The following is a 13,994-nucleotide window of genomic DNA, read 5'->3' as shown; positions in this document are numbered from 1 at the left end:
CATGTCTCTGATGGACATCACTGTGATGATGACACTGGTAGAGAAAACAAATTGAGTTATTTGAAATGAAAAAAACAGGATGATTGATGATAAAGGTTTGAAACTGATCAGCAAATGCTGCTTCGTCTGGACACAGTGAACTTTGTGTTGTCCAACCAACCGAACGATTTTGGATGTGCTGTTGCATGTAGATGAGAGCAACACAACATTGTTTGCTTATTTTTTTCTATAGCAAAAAGACATATATGTTTTACATGTTTGTCGCTTGTTATTTTTTTTCTTAGTCAACTGATTGGTTGACTAATCAGCACACTTTGCTGTCGTTTGGTTGGTTCCCATTCAGACATGCTCCAGCTCACCACACGACCGTATCTTGTTCCATGTAGGTCCCATTGTTTGGATACAGTTAGGTAATAAAAAAGGCTCATTGTGAATTAAACATGCATAAAGGAGGGTATTCTCTTGACTTGTGTATGTTGCTTAGAGTAGTCTGGGGCTATAGGGTAAGTAAGCCCGTTGTGGATGTGAGGTGAAAAAGGCTTGTGTTGGTGCTTGGTGCTGGTTGGATACAGCTAGCTAATTATTTCCAGGCCTTCTCTCTTTCTGCCATGCCATTGAGATGATAATACGCCTGTTTGTTCAGGACAAACATGTAGCCATTTAATTGCTTGTTTATGTTGTGATTTGAAACATTTGGGGAATGATGTGAATAACTTTCCTGTGTTCATTTTTTTGGTGAGGAGAGGACATATGATTCAAATAGGTTAGTGTTGCACAGAGGTGAATACAGATTTGTTATTGTGTAGTAAGAAAGAAAATATGATGTGTGTTTATCTGCAGGAGAGTTGCTGACAATAACATGAATCACCAGAGGACTTGCATTCTGCTTTGTACCACCTCTGAGGTTTCTTTCTGTCTCACTGTCTGTCTCTCCTGGTTACACTCTATGTTTTGCATCACACTTGCCTTTTTGTAACTGCTGTTTGGAGGTATTCATAAAGTGTGCTTGTAAAAAGAACATAATGAATTAAACCTGGGATAATGTTGTGTTTTGAAAACATTGTGTTACATTATCACTACTGTGATGGTAAGCAGATAGTACTCTCTATTTTAGCCTGTGGTTGTGGTGTGGTTGGTTTTAGGTTTGTACTGCAGCATTGGTTTGGTGATTTAATTATTGTAAACCACAGAGTTGAATGTGTCACTGGCTGTACCACCATAGTAGAAATGGTGCACTGTCATCCTCCGCTTGCCTCTCCTCCTCACCTTCCTTTCTGTTCTTGCTGCCTCCTTCCTTACTTTGTGTCCTGCTCCTCATCTAGACCTGGCCCTGGTCTGCAGTGTGTGTGTGTGTGTGTGTCTGTGTAAGAACATGATGTCATTACTAATTGCTCAGGGCTTTTGGGCTGTTAAGTTAGTTTATATTCTGCCTCTCTCCCTATTTCCTGCCCCTCTCTCTTCATTTCACTCCTCTCTGTCGTCATTTACACTTCATTCCTTCACTCGGTAGCATTTCTATACAACCTCAGTACTTGCTGAGTATGGAAAAAATGTCTTGGACATTTATGGGCCGGCCCAGTTTTGGACAAAGCCCTGCAGAGTGTTTCTGAGTGCTTGTTTGTTTAGTTTTGTCATTAGAAGATTGCTTCAGTTTCCAGATGGCATGGTAAAACAAAAGATGCACACATGCATTCACACATAATGTATATGTTCAAATTATAGTCAGTCAGAAACCTGTAGTTATGTGAAACACACAGGTACAGCAGATTGAATATGGTTATGTTGGCACTATAAATGTGCGAGTGTGTGTTTTTGGGACTTTCTTGCCTTGCAGCACCAACCTGTAAGTCTGTGTGTGGTCGAGGTCATACACAACAGCTGACAAGAAAGCATGGTGAAAGTGTGCATGTGTTCTGTATATAGATATGCTGCCACCATGACACGGTGTGTGTGTGTGCGTGTGTGTGAGTAATAAACAGCATACAGATCTGTTATCAGCACTCTTCTTCCCCATTAAACAATGTGTGTTAAACAACACCACTGTGTGTGTGTGTGTGTTGGGATGTTGTTTTTGCCTGACCAGATTGGACAGATGAATGATGAATTAAGGACAGCAGAGAGTGGATTCACCCAGGCTGTCAATTTGGCAAGATAAACACACTACAATTAGTTTGTGCGGATTTATGTATGGTAGTTCAGTTGTGCGTGTGTGTGTGTGCTGTCAATCTTTTTCTGGATCTCGTTCTCTTCACTTTCTCTTTCAGCCCCCTATCGATGCCTCTCAATAGGGTTATTGTGCCCACTGTCAGGCAGGGAGCAGTGTATGTGTGTGTGCGTATGCATTGTTGTTGCAGAGAGCAGACAGCCGTGAGGTGTGTTTGAACAGGGAAGGAGCACAGAGGCCCTGTTCATCCTGTAGGGTGTGAAACAGTGATAGGGCCCCCTTTCTCTCTTTCCATCTCTCCCTCTGTCTGTCTGTTTCCCTCTGCCTCGCCATTTCTTGACAGCATTTCGCCCACATGCTTATTGCCTTCATTTTGCTTTTCAAATGTGTGTCTTTGTTTAGTTTTTTTGTTTACGTCGGTGTTTGTGTCTGAGTGAACACAGCCATGTAATGTGTCAGCTCCTGGCAGGCCTTACTGCTCCACTCCTTTCTCACTGTCAAGTCCTCCATGTGATTTTTTTTGTTTGTCAGTGTGCATGTTATTCTGCTTGCAAATTATCTGTGAGGGAAGGTGTGGATGGGAAGATTTCCTTCTGTAGAAGCATTCTTTAAATACATGGATTTGCACTCCCACTCTGTGCCCACATACACACACCTTCTGACTGACTTTTGTTTATATGTTTCTCTTTCTGATGTTGTCTTTTCCACATCACTGCACTTTCACATGTACGCTCCCATCACTCCCAGGTCAGCTGCATAAGGGTTTTCTGCCTCTTTCTCTGACCCCTCTCTTCCCTTTCATTTTCTCCCTCTCTTACTCATGCTTTCAAACACATAGTCAAATGCTATGAAAGCCAGAATGTGATGAAAGACGCTAGAACGGCCAGAGCCCCAGGTGCCTATATAATTTGGCCTACTGCAGCAACTTCAAGGATTTCTGCTGTGCTGTCTCAAAACAAGGATCGACTTAGTTCTGTACGAAACTTCTCTTATTCCCTATTCTTGTAGCAAGGACCACTTAAGTGGATGGACAGGTGTTCATGTATAAACTGGTAACTATAATGTGCTTAGATGGGTACGCTAAATAAAATCTGAATCATTTTCTGCCTAAGTAATGAGTGAATTTGAGTATTAAAATATTGTGTTTCCTTTAAATTTATCTCTGTCTCTAGTGTTCCTTGTGGTCTAAAAATGGCCGTGGCTTTTTAACTTTTAATGTTTGTGTTATTTTTTATTTGCCTTCTTTTGTCACAGCTTAATCAGTCAATCAGATTGGACAGTTCATGAAAAGCAACAACAGTGCCACTTTCACCAACATACAATGCAGCACTTTAAACTAATGAGAAAACGATTGAGATTTTATTATCAGTATATATGTAAAAATACATTAATCAAATTAATTTGACTGCATTTAAGACCCTGACACATCAAAAGAGTGAGACATAAAAAGCAAATATTAGTGTTACCTGATAGTAGATCACTGTCAGAACACTTCAGTATTCTGGCAGTGATCCAGTTTGTGGCTTGCTTCATGTAAACATTCCAGGAACCATTATCTACTGGTCTACATTTCTACCTCTTTATGACTTTTAAATTCATCACATGTATACATGTTGCCAAATTTTTGTGTTGACTTTGATACATGTAATTTATGTACTTTTCACCTAGATGTTGGCACCATGTCCTTCTAAATCCAAATGGTAGCATGATTATACAGATAGAGTTAGTAACCCTATGGCTTCTGTTATTATGTTCACAGCTGACCAATTACTACTCAACAGAATAAATAACATTAAACATTAAACATTAATTAAATAACATTCTCTTTTCTTGCATTTATCTCAATCTGCTGCTTTTCTCTCTCTTACATCTTCGTTAACTGAACGTATTTTGTGCCGTGTTCAAGAAATCTTTCTATGATGATGACAGATCATCTTTTTTCCCAGCTGCTGACCTCTACAAAACACGGACTGACACAAGCCTTGTTCAGTATAGCCTTTATAGGCTTACAATTTGGTGTTCCTTACATTCCAACTTTTGCACAGAAGACCAGAGTCTGTGAATTTTCTAAAATACATTCCTGGCTGGTGAATGCATAGGATGACAGGTGATAGGAATGCTGAATCACTATTGCAGTCATTGCAGTGGTGATTTGGCGTCTTGACCAGATTCATTCCTTACGTTTGCATCATTTCCTGTGGTGGAGGAAAAACGAAGCATCTGTGGTAAAGACTTGCAGCGCCAGGTTTGTCTTAATAGTTTTACAGTGATTCATAAAACAGTGTTTTATTACAACTTTGTAGACTAGAATTAAAATTAATTGAACAGTGTAACTGTGATAAACCATAAACTACTGGAATTTGCCTCTTGGCTTTGTGAACTGACTTGGCAAAAGAGAGTGTGTGTTCTTCCAAACAGTGGTGGTGCTGTGCTGATCCACCAGCTATGGTCAGCTGGCTGTATCATCACCATCCAAAATAAGTTTCCTGTCAGAGAAGAAAGCTACACTAATGTCAGGAAACAACAAGGGTAACTTCTATTGATAGGACAGGAGAGTGACAGAGGCAGCCATTGTGTAGGAGGAAGGGACGACATGAGCGAGAAAGGACAGATTTAAAGGGTTGGAGATGAAGCAATCATTGCAGCGGTGTCTATGGTTCCTTTGGCACCGATGGGACATTCCTTTTCTGATGAGTCACTCTCTCTTTCTGATCCAGTAGCTCTACTCACATCTCTTGTTCATCTTAGTACCCTTTTTCTCTTCTCTCTCATTTGCTGAGTGTCTCCTCTGTTCATTGTTCCTTTTTCAGTTTTGGCAAATAACTATGAACCCCAAGCCAATCAGATCAGATGAGGCTGTGATGCTAATGCAATCTTGTGAAATTATTATTGGACAGTGTGGTACAGGCTTTCTAATGAAATCTGAGATAACAAGACCATACTGAATCTACAGACACACACACACAGTCACTCTGAGTAAGTGCTGTGGCGTTTGTGTCTAGACTTCCCTGTCCTCTCGGATGTCCTGTCACATCTCAGCTATATATAGGATACACAGTCTCTCTACTGCTTCTCCCCTCGCCTTGGGTCTGACAGGCCTTTTGTGCATGTCTGTCCAACTGCCTGTGCATTTTCTCTGTGAGAGGGGTAGAGGGCTTTCGAATATACATGGCTTGCCTCCATATTAACTGGAAAAGAGAAAGAAAAAGGGTCAGAGATGCTTGCATCGAAGCAAGGAGAAACAGAAGGATCCTGTTTACTGATCACTGTATTTGTAGAATGATATTGATGAAACAAATGACACAATCAGACTTTGTGTTTGTAAAAATATAGCCAAAGCAAAGCAGATTAAAAATACAGGCAACAATCTACATTCCCTGTGGAACCGTGAAGAGGTATTTTTGATATTCAGTGCACTAAAATAGGATGAAAGAGGCATGTGTGTGTTTCAAAGAGCATGGTTTATTTGGTGACAAATATTGGCAACACATTTATTCACCTGACATGTGTTCAGTGAGTTACTTGAACTATAAATGCAACTCTGATGAATCTGCTAAATTGAGAAATGTCACAGTGAATGATTTTGATGTTTATGTGGAGCATAATTTACAGACAAGTAACTTGTTAGTGGCCTATAACAAACAACTGACATCTGCTGCATGTTGAACAGCTGCTTCAACCTTCAAGTAGGGCTCTCTTAATATCAGATGTTTACTCTAACAGTTCATAATTATGCATAAAGAATTTGGAGTGAACTGCTATCAGCCATATTTTATCTTTGTTTTTGTGTGTCTGACTTAAACAGTGTTATCTGGTCCAAATCTCTCTCTCTATCTATCCTTCTCCTCTTGGATACAACTAAATATCCAGTAGAGAGAAAAGTCCAGAATTAAACAACAACTAAAGCCTTAATGTAAAATGTAAAGGATAGGAAATTAACTGTAGTTAACCCTCTCTACTATGGTGAAATCTGCAGGGTCACACTTAATACGAACCTTTTTTACAAGTAGCATTTCCTTTAGACTGGAGTATCTATGACCAACTTGCTATCTTTTGTAAGGAATCCAGAAAACTCCCATATCGGCAGAGTGACTATGTAGACTGTAGAATGTTTCACCCATCTACTCTTTTAGCTCAGGAGTAGTCCCACACTGTGTGGCTAGCAAGTTTTTTATTTTCCTTGCAGCGAGTTCTTAATGGAAATATACAGTGGTGATGGAAAAAGAGGGCAGCATATGGCAGAGCTGCACAACACTACTTTGTTCAGTATTATGTCAACCGCAACTACTACTGTGAAGAGACACTTGTTATACCTCCATTGCTGCAGCTAATTTTGATCAAATCCCCTGGCTTACAGCACTGTAAACAGCAGACTGTGGTGAGCTAGGGTTTTATAACTGTACTTTTATCAGGACACACACAGAAGATTAAAGGTATCTTGCTACACGTAGTGTTTTCATCATGTCATGATGTCAGCGCACTGGCTCATTAGTTATGATGCATCCATAATCAATTAATAATCGAATAGTTGGCCCCTGAATCGTAATTAATTTGATTAACCCCTATTTGTTATATCCTAAATGTTTTAGCATTATGGTAAAAGAAATCAAGTTGTGAATCTTGCAAGAAAAATTTGGGATTTAGGTTGACTATATTGTAATTGGACAGGAAGATTCAACAGGTGTAGGAATACCGAAGAGTAAATGAACAGTATGTACAAAAGCAAGAACCCCAAGTACATGTCAAACTGATATATAAGTGTAGCTTTACTTGTTGCCTTTAGTATTGGGTCCAGGAAAGAGCTGCGGTCCCATTACCTCAGCTGTTCTGGCTGCATGACTGGCTCATGTGTTTCACAGAGGGAATCATGCTTAAGGGGCTGGTACTGACCTCCCCTTATTTCAGCGTGTTCTCTTGGTGTCACTGTGGTCGTGGTGTAGTCTTTCTTTCCCCTCCCTCAACCTCTCCTCACGCACAGGAAAGGGAGGCTGCGTAAGGCAGGGGATGGGGGATCAGGGAATGGGGGAGGGGTTACAGCACACTTGGTCCCAAGTTTCCGAAATCCAGGAAATCGTCTCTTGGCTTTGTTTGTGAATTTTTTTTTCCACGTCACACAAAGTCATATGAATGTGGTTGGGGGTTGTATTTAGTAAGTGTGTTACAAAACGCTTTTCCCCCTGCAGCATTTTAGCTTTGTTTGGTGATACAGCACTGATACACTGTGCCATAACAGCTCCTGCTTGTACTCTGTGTGTGTATTGTAGGTAAATATGTAACTCTGCATGTGTTTCCTGTCACAGCTGACACATTTTTACTTATGCCTTCATAAATTCACACTCTCACCTCCCTTTGTATTTTGTTTACCCTCTGATTGTTGCAGATATTGGTTTGCCTAGGGTCAGTGAATGGAACATGTACACACATGCAGCCATAAATGGAACCACTTACCTTAATTCTTAAGGTGTGTGTTTGTGGGTTTTATCTGTTTCTTTTGTTAACCAATTAGAGGTCTTGGCCCCCAGTGGCTCTGACCCACCCACCCAGACATGCCAGAGATTCTTTGGCACACCCTGAAAATTCCTCACTCTTTTCCTTTCTTTTGTGGTCATTTCTTTCCTCTCACTGTCCCGCCCATGAAAACCACACCAGCAGAAAATGATATCTTCAGCCGCATGTATACAGTACATTGACACACTCAGAAATTCACACACACAAACTGACAGATGCTGAAAGCCTTGAAGTATACTTTAAGCCCTGACCATACAGTCAAATAATAGTGGAGCTATTTCAGTCTGTCCTTCACACACAGTAAGGACAATGTACAGCCATGGGAACACACTCAAACCATAGTGCCATCTTTGCAAGTGTATGTGCATGTTTGTTTGTCTGTACACAAGATTGCTTGTTTAGGCTGCAGTCTCATTCAGGGTGTTACTTTGTCTCTGTTATTTCCTGCTTTTGACAATGCAAGGATACACACATACACACATACTCATTCACAGGGCCTCATAGCTTCCGTTGTTATTCTTGAACCGGATTTTGTTGATGGCTATTGTTTTCCTCTCTGCTTCTTCCTTGTTTTTGTGGACACACGCACACACACACACACACGCACGCAAACACACACACTGTGGAGTCTGGATAGTGCACCAGACACCAGACGGGACAGCTGTCAAATAGCTTGTGTTGGGCTGAATGATTATTCATTAAACTTTCTTATTGATGACTGCACACTCTTTGCAATAGATTGCTAAGAAAATAATAGGAAAGTGATTCTTGAGTACCGTAGATACAGAGGAGAACAGATTAAAAATTTAAAAATCATTCAGTCAACTTGATATATGTTAAAAATGCATGTTTGTAAAAAGGTATAATAGTCCCTGAGATTTATTTTTTTTCTCCTGTCTCCTGCTCATTTTCAAACGGTTTTATTCCACCATCTGGAAGCATCATTAAAATGCTGCATTGGATTTTTTTCTAATCTTGGCGCTGATCACTTAACAAACTTGCAGCTGTAGGTCTGAAAGAATATAAAGGCTCATAAAACAATAAGGACTCTGCAGTGCAGGCTGGTCCCAAGCCATTTAGGGCTTTATGTACAATCAAAGGGGCTTGAAATCAATTCTCATTAATACAAGAAGCTAGTGTAGTTCAGCTGAATATGCTCTCCAGTTTTAGCTTTGGTCAGGAGTCTAGTAGCAGAGTTTGTTTGTATTGGGGTGTCACAGTATGCCTTTTGGTTTAGCTGAGTTGCTAACTTGCACAAGAGGAAGTTTGCAGCTAGATGTAGAGGGGCAGGCTACCCTGCAACCAATGAAAACAAAGCCAAGAAAGATCTGGGAAGATTGCCTGCTATTGTGCAGCTGGCTTACACTTTCACGTCCGAATCCAGAAGTTAGAAAAACACCCTTTTTTTTTTTATTCTGCGTCGCTTGCCATGTTGACTTGAATCCATCCATTTTGTTTTTTGTTGGCCTGGCCTCTAACTGTGACAGTTTTGCTTTGTTGTCAGTCTTTTTGGTAACAGATGGGGTTTCTCACAAGCCGAGGGGGAAAAAGAAAAGGAAGGGAAGAGAGGTTGTAAATCAGGGTTGTAGAGGCAAGCGGCTGGTTTTATGAGAGTTTACAGACCTTCTTCACTTTTAATGAGAAAAGACAGCAATTCTCTACTAGACAAAGGAAGGAGAAAGGGAGAATACGGTGTAGATGATGGATGCAGTGGTGACTGGGAGACAAGAGGAAATGGGGCAAGAAAACAGGGTAGAGGAAAAAGGTACAAGTCAAGTAGGATTAGCAGAGGAACTAGAAACCTTGGGAGGGAAGTGCAGGAGGGAGGGATGAGAGGTCTATCAAACTGTTGGCAGACATCCTCTTGGCATATGAATTTAAAAGCAACCTGTCTCTGCTTTACTCAGTCTGGTAAATTACGGTGGTTACACATCACACACGTAAAAAGAGACAGAAGAGATGTCGAGTGTATGCAGCTGCTTCCTTCATTCTTGTTGCAGTCAGACCCCCAACGTACTTATTGCACAAACACACACACACAGCAGACACTCAGTGGGCTGGCCAGTGGGTCAGAAGTCAAAGGTCACTGTCATACTGTGACACATCTTAGATCTTATTACCAACCCTCCTGGTGTGTGGGTTTGTGTCTGTCTGTACATGTGTTACTCAAAGTGTGTGTCTTCCAACTGCCTGTTTGTCTCAGTTTTTCCCAGTGCATTTAACAGTTTACGAGCCAGTCCATGTGGAAGCCTCACCCCCCATGTTTACTATTCTGTGTGTTTGTGAAAGAGTGTCTGTGTGTCTGTGTGTCAGTGCCAATGCTGCCCTGCCCACAGAGGGGCCCTGTAATTATGCCTAGACCCCCTCATCCTCAGCAGAGGACGGCAGGGAGCCCTTCAAGAGTGGTGAGGCCCAAAAGAGGCAGCACAATCATTCTCATTACATCCAATTTAAAGCCATGTCCTGACACTTGGTATTAAAAGTTACAGTTTTTGTATACATTTACTGTGAAGCTCCACCCAAAAGTGGAAACATAACTTTTTTATTTTATGCCTGTCCATAAGACATATAATAATATGGCATCTTCAATGGAGTCTGTAGTTAGTAGAGTGACATGTTTTTTGTTCACTTGGTTGCTATAGCACATTGGGCTTGCGTTGCAAAATAACCATGAGGTTAAAGTGGTGACCTAAAAGGGGAACTCCACCAATTTTACACATCAAAGTTTGTTTACAGACCTTGGAAGTACTGCTGCATATGTGAAAAAAAATAAAAGTTTATATCATGTGGGTCCAGAGGGAGATGAATGAAGCCTGATAACTAATGATGTCAAAAGATGTGGTGATTGGGGTTAAAGACTCCTACATGACCTCTGAAAGTAGCTTTTAATCTCTACTTGAGGCCCCTCTTCAAACTTCCATTGCACCACTTGTGTTAAATAGTTTTTTTTTTCTTTTTAATAAAATCACAGTGACTCTTGTGCTAATGCTGGATTGGTTTGACACAGTTTTTGGGTGGTCGACATAGCGATACCACATCCGACCTGTAACCCTAGTCAACAGCAAGATTTCATCAGGGATGATTGATAGGTTTTTTCATACAAATACATTCACACACACATTTCTCTGGAATGCAGGCTTGTTGTAGCAGGATTGTAGGAACCATGTGTTCCTTGTAATTTTAAGAATGCAGCATTTTTATAGCTATATTAAGATGCAGTTTTATAAATCCGTCTTTTATAATTGAACTTTATAATATATATTTATAACAAAGTGTATCAAAAATTAGTATGTGGTCAAGGTAAAGACATCTGTTCCTTTTCACATCCGCAATCCATGGTCTTTAAGTATTACAACTGATACGTTATAGCTCATGCAGCCACTGATCCAGCTTAATCTTACCCTTCCAACCCTAACTATTAGAAAGAAAGCATTACAGTATGTGCAGCTGGTCAAAATTATACAGCGGCTCTTCAGATGTTTCACCCTTTTACCACTGTAGGTGTAGCACCTTGTGTTGCCAGACAAACCAGATGTTTGTCTGTTTTTATGTCAGCAAGCACTATTGGCTCAAAACGGCTTTGGCGTTCTTCAGTATGCTCCTTAGGTTTAGTATCCTTAACAGTCGTGATTCAGCACTCATGGATTTGTCTAATATTTGTAAAGAAGATAAGACCTGGGGATTTGTTGATTCTGTAATGTACATTTTAGCAAGGTAGAAAGATAATATATCTTGGCTTTTTTTTTGAATGTCACATGTGAAACTTGATATAACCATTTATGTCGAGGGTTGAATGTGTTGTCTTCCTTCCATTTCAAAATTAGAGGGCTACTATAAATACATAGCAGCATCATTGCTTCCCAATGAAAACCAACAAATTAATAGCTCATTCAAGAAATCAGAAAGAAACACTAAAATATATTTCTTCTTCTTTCGTAACCAAATCGTCAACAGCTGCAAGCTCTATTGCTTTTATGTATGTTATCACAATGCTTTGAAAAAACATGCACTTGTGAAAGGCAGCTGCTACATGTGTGCACCGGTAGAAAGATGGTTCTTTGAGATTTTTTGCAGTTGTCGCCTTTTATGATAGCTGCAGTAGAAATGCTTGCAGACAGGAAGGGTGATTGGAGAAAGAGATATACAAGATATACAACCACCAAGTTCCCCCAGATAGGAGTGAAACTGTGGGAGCTGAGGTTATGTGGTATGTGCCTGAACAATTAGTCTTCCAGGATGTCTCAGAACATGATGGACCTGGAAATCTGCTATGGCAGATGTTATGTCTGTATTAATTTTTCTGTTTATTACTCTAAAAGAAAAAGAAGATAATTTGTCTGAAGCTAAAGATAAACACAAGGCAATTTTTGATTACTGTCAATATTCATACAAATTAGTAGAATGGGTGACTTTGACAAGAAAATGTATAACTGGCTGCATTTAAAACAACAGTCCCTTAGGGCTGTTACTGTCATTTAAGGATTTGCTTGGTTTAAAGGCTAAATCCCTGATAGTGTTTGCTACTGATTATCCTTTAAATGTCAGAATGTTTATACACCTAAAGCTTTTTCTAATGAATGGTAGGATTAGGGCTTATTTTAGAGTCTTATGTGTAGAATGTGATTGATCAAAACCTTCAGTTTGGTGGATTAATTTCCTTTTTGGAATGTCTCTTTGTCAGAATGATGATCAGCATGTTTTTGTAATGACAATGTTTCTTACAGTTCTTACAGATTATTCCTCAAAACAATTCTAGGGATAAGTTTGATTTTGTGATCCAGTCTAATAGGGTTTATAAGCTAGTGTGTTGGTGAGAACGGTCCTCAAGCCTTGACTGCACTATGCAGTAATGTGTGTATGTCTGTTGTTGAAAAGCAGAGTAGGGGGAGTTTACAAGTCTCCTGTGGCATTAACTTTATGATGGTTTCAGTCCGGGAAGGGTTGGAGAGACTGCACCAAAGAAAGAAATATGAGCTCTATCGAAAAAAAGCCTTATGTTCACGCACACACACACACACACATATGCATGCATATAAACACACTCACCTTGTGTATTAATGTTTGATTGAGGTTGTGAATAATTGATGGCTTTATTATTTGTCCCTCTGGTGTCCTGCAGACCTCTTTCTATCCCTGTGAACCACCCCTCCTCTCTCTCATTAATCCTGTTTCATGTTTGTCTCCCCCTCAGGACGCTGCTACTTTAGTGAAGCCCATGTGACTGGATGAGGAAGGAACCACTGACTACCAGCATGGACCTGCTCCATCCTGGAGTTTTCCACAATCCTTAGTTGCCTGGTAAGTATCAACAGTAAAAAGGCTTCTTTCAAGTGAGTGTGCTTTTTTACATAAAAGTTGATTCTTATAAACCCTCTAAACTTTTAGAAGTTGTTGAAAATAATGCACTGGTTGTGCTTTCAATATTTACAAGCCTTTTCTGTTAGTGGTATTCATGAGCAGAGATGCTATTTAAACACAGGATAGCAGTGGTATGTAGTGCATCTTTTTACTTTGTGTATGCTCGGATGTGAGTATTAGTCAATCTGTTATCGACTAATACTTTGTTATATCTGGTATGCTTCACAGTGAAAGCCTTTATAAATGTTTTTCACTTTGTTGTGATTAGCTTTTTTCCCTGCAAATCTAATATGGGCAAGTTCTGCCAAATTTGAGGCTTAGGTATGTGTGGTTTGGATTAATTTAAACTTCAGGTAAACAACACCTCACTGTGAGCCACCTGTCAGATACTACAGTGAAGTGTTACATCTAATTACATCAGCATTCGTGTTTACAATAACAGCAGATAAGCATCACTAAAACTGGAGACTCTAGTGCTCCTTGTGTTCTCCGGCAGCTTGCTGGCTGGCTTTGTGTGTGTAGTAAGTTAGAAGCCAGTGTGCATCAACAAGACAATTTACATAATATTTTGCACTAAATTATTTTAGGCCCCCACCAAATGATTGACCAGTGATTCTTCCACCATGTTTCATGTCAGATTTATAACTCTGATTTGTATGGTGTTTGGATTACGCTCCTAGCCATGTTTTGCAGTCTCCAAGAAACCAGCTGTTGGGTTCCACATGGGCGAATGTGGTCTCTGAGGAAAGTCCGAGAAGTGCTTAGAATGTTTTGCATTCTTCTTCTGATTGGTTGTTGCTCTTTTTTTACTCCTTCAGATCTTCAGCTGAGTCTACTAACCCGTGACCACTCCATGACTGACCTCCTGCCAGGTACAAACTACACAAACACAAAACTTAACCACCATCACTGTACACTTATTGTTTGTACACTCTCCCTAAAATATAATATATGTTAGGACTTT

The 13,994-nt window shown here is 40.1% G+C and overlaps 1 protein-coding gene across 7 annotated transcripts in view; it reads left to right on the top strand.

Moving 5' to 3' along the window:
* Positions 1 to 13,994, top strand: part of LOC114442914 (amyloid-beta A4 precursor protein-binding family B member 2-like) — a 39,158-nt gene that overhangs the window by 1,227 nt on the left and 23,937 nt on the right. For all 7 annotated transcript variants that reach the window (XM_028417206.1, XM_028417091.1, XM_028417114.1 and 4 more), the window contains exons 2-3: positions 12,864 to 12,970; positions 13,849 to 13,902. In XM_028417206.1, coding sequence (XP_028273007.1) covers positions 13,884 to 13,902 — 19 coding nt within the window. In that variant the 5' untranslated portion in view covers positions 12,864 to 12,970; positions 13,849 to 13,883. The remainder of the gene's footprint in view (positions 1 to 12,863; positions 12,971 to 13,848; positions 13,903 to 13,994) is intronic.

Source organism: Parambassis ranga, chromosome 1, assembly GCF_900634625.1.
Source record: "Parambassis ranga chromosome 1, fParRan2.1, whole genome shotgun sequence".
NCBI classification, from domain to species: domain Eukaryota; kingdom Metazoa; phylum Chordata; class Actinopteri; family Ambassidae; genus Parambassis; species Parambassis ranga.
The sequence above is the reverse complement of the archived record's forward strand: the minus strand, read 5'-3'. Positions and strand labels throughout refer to the sequence as shown.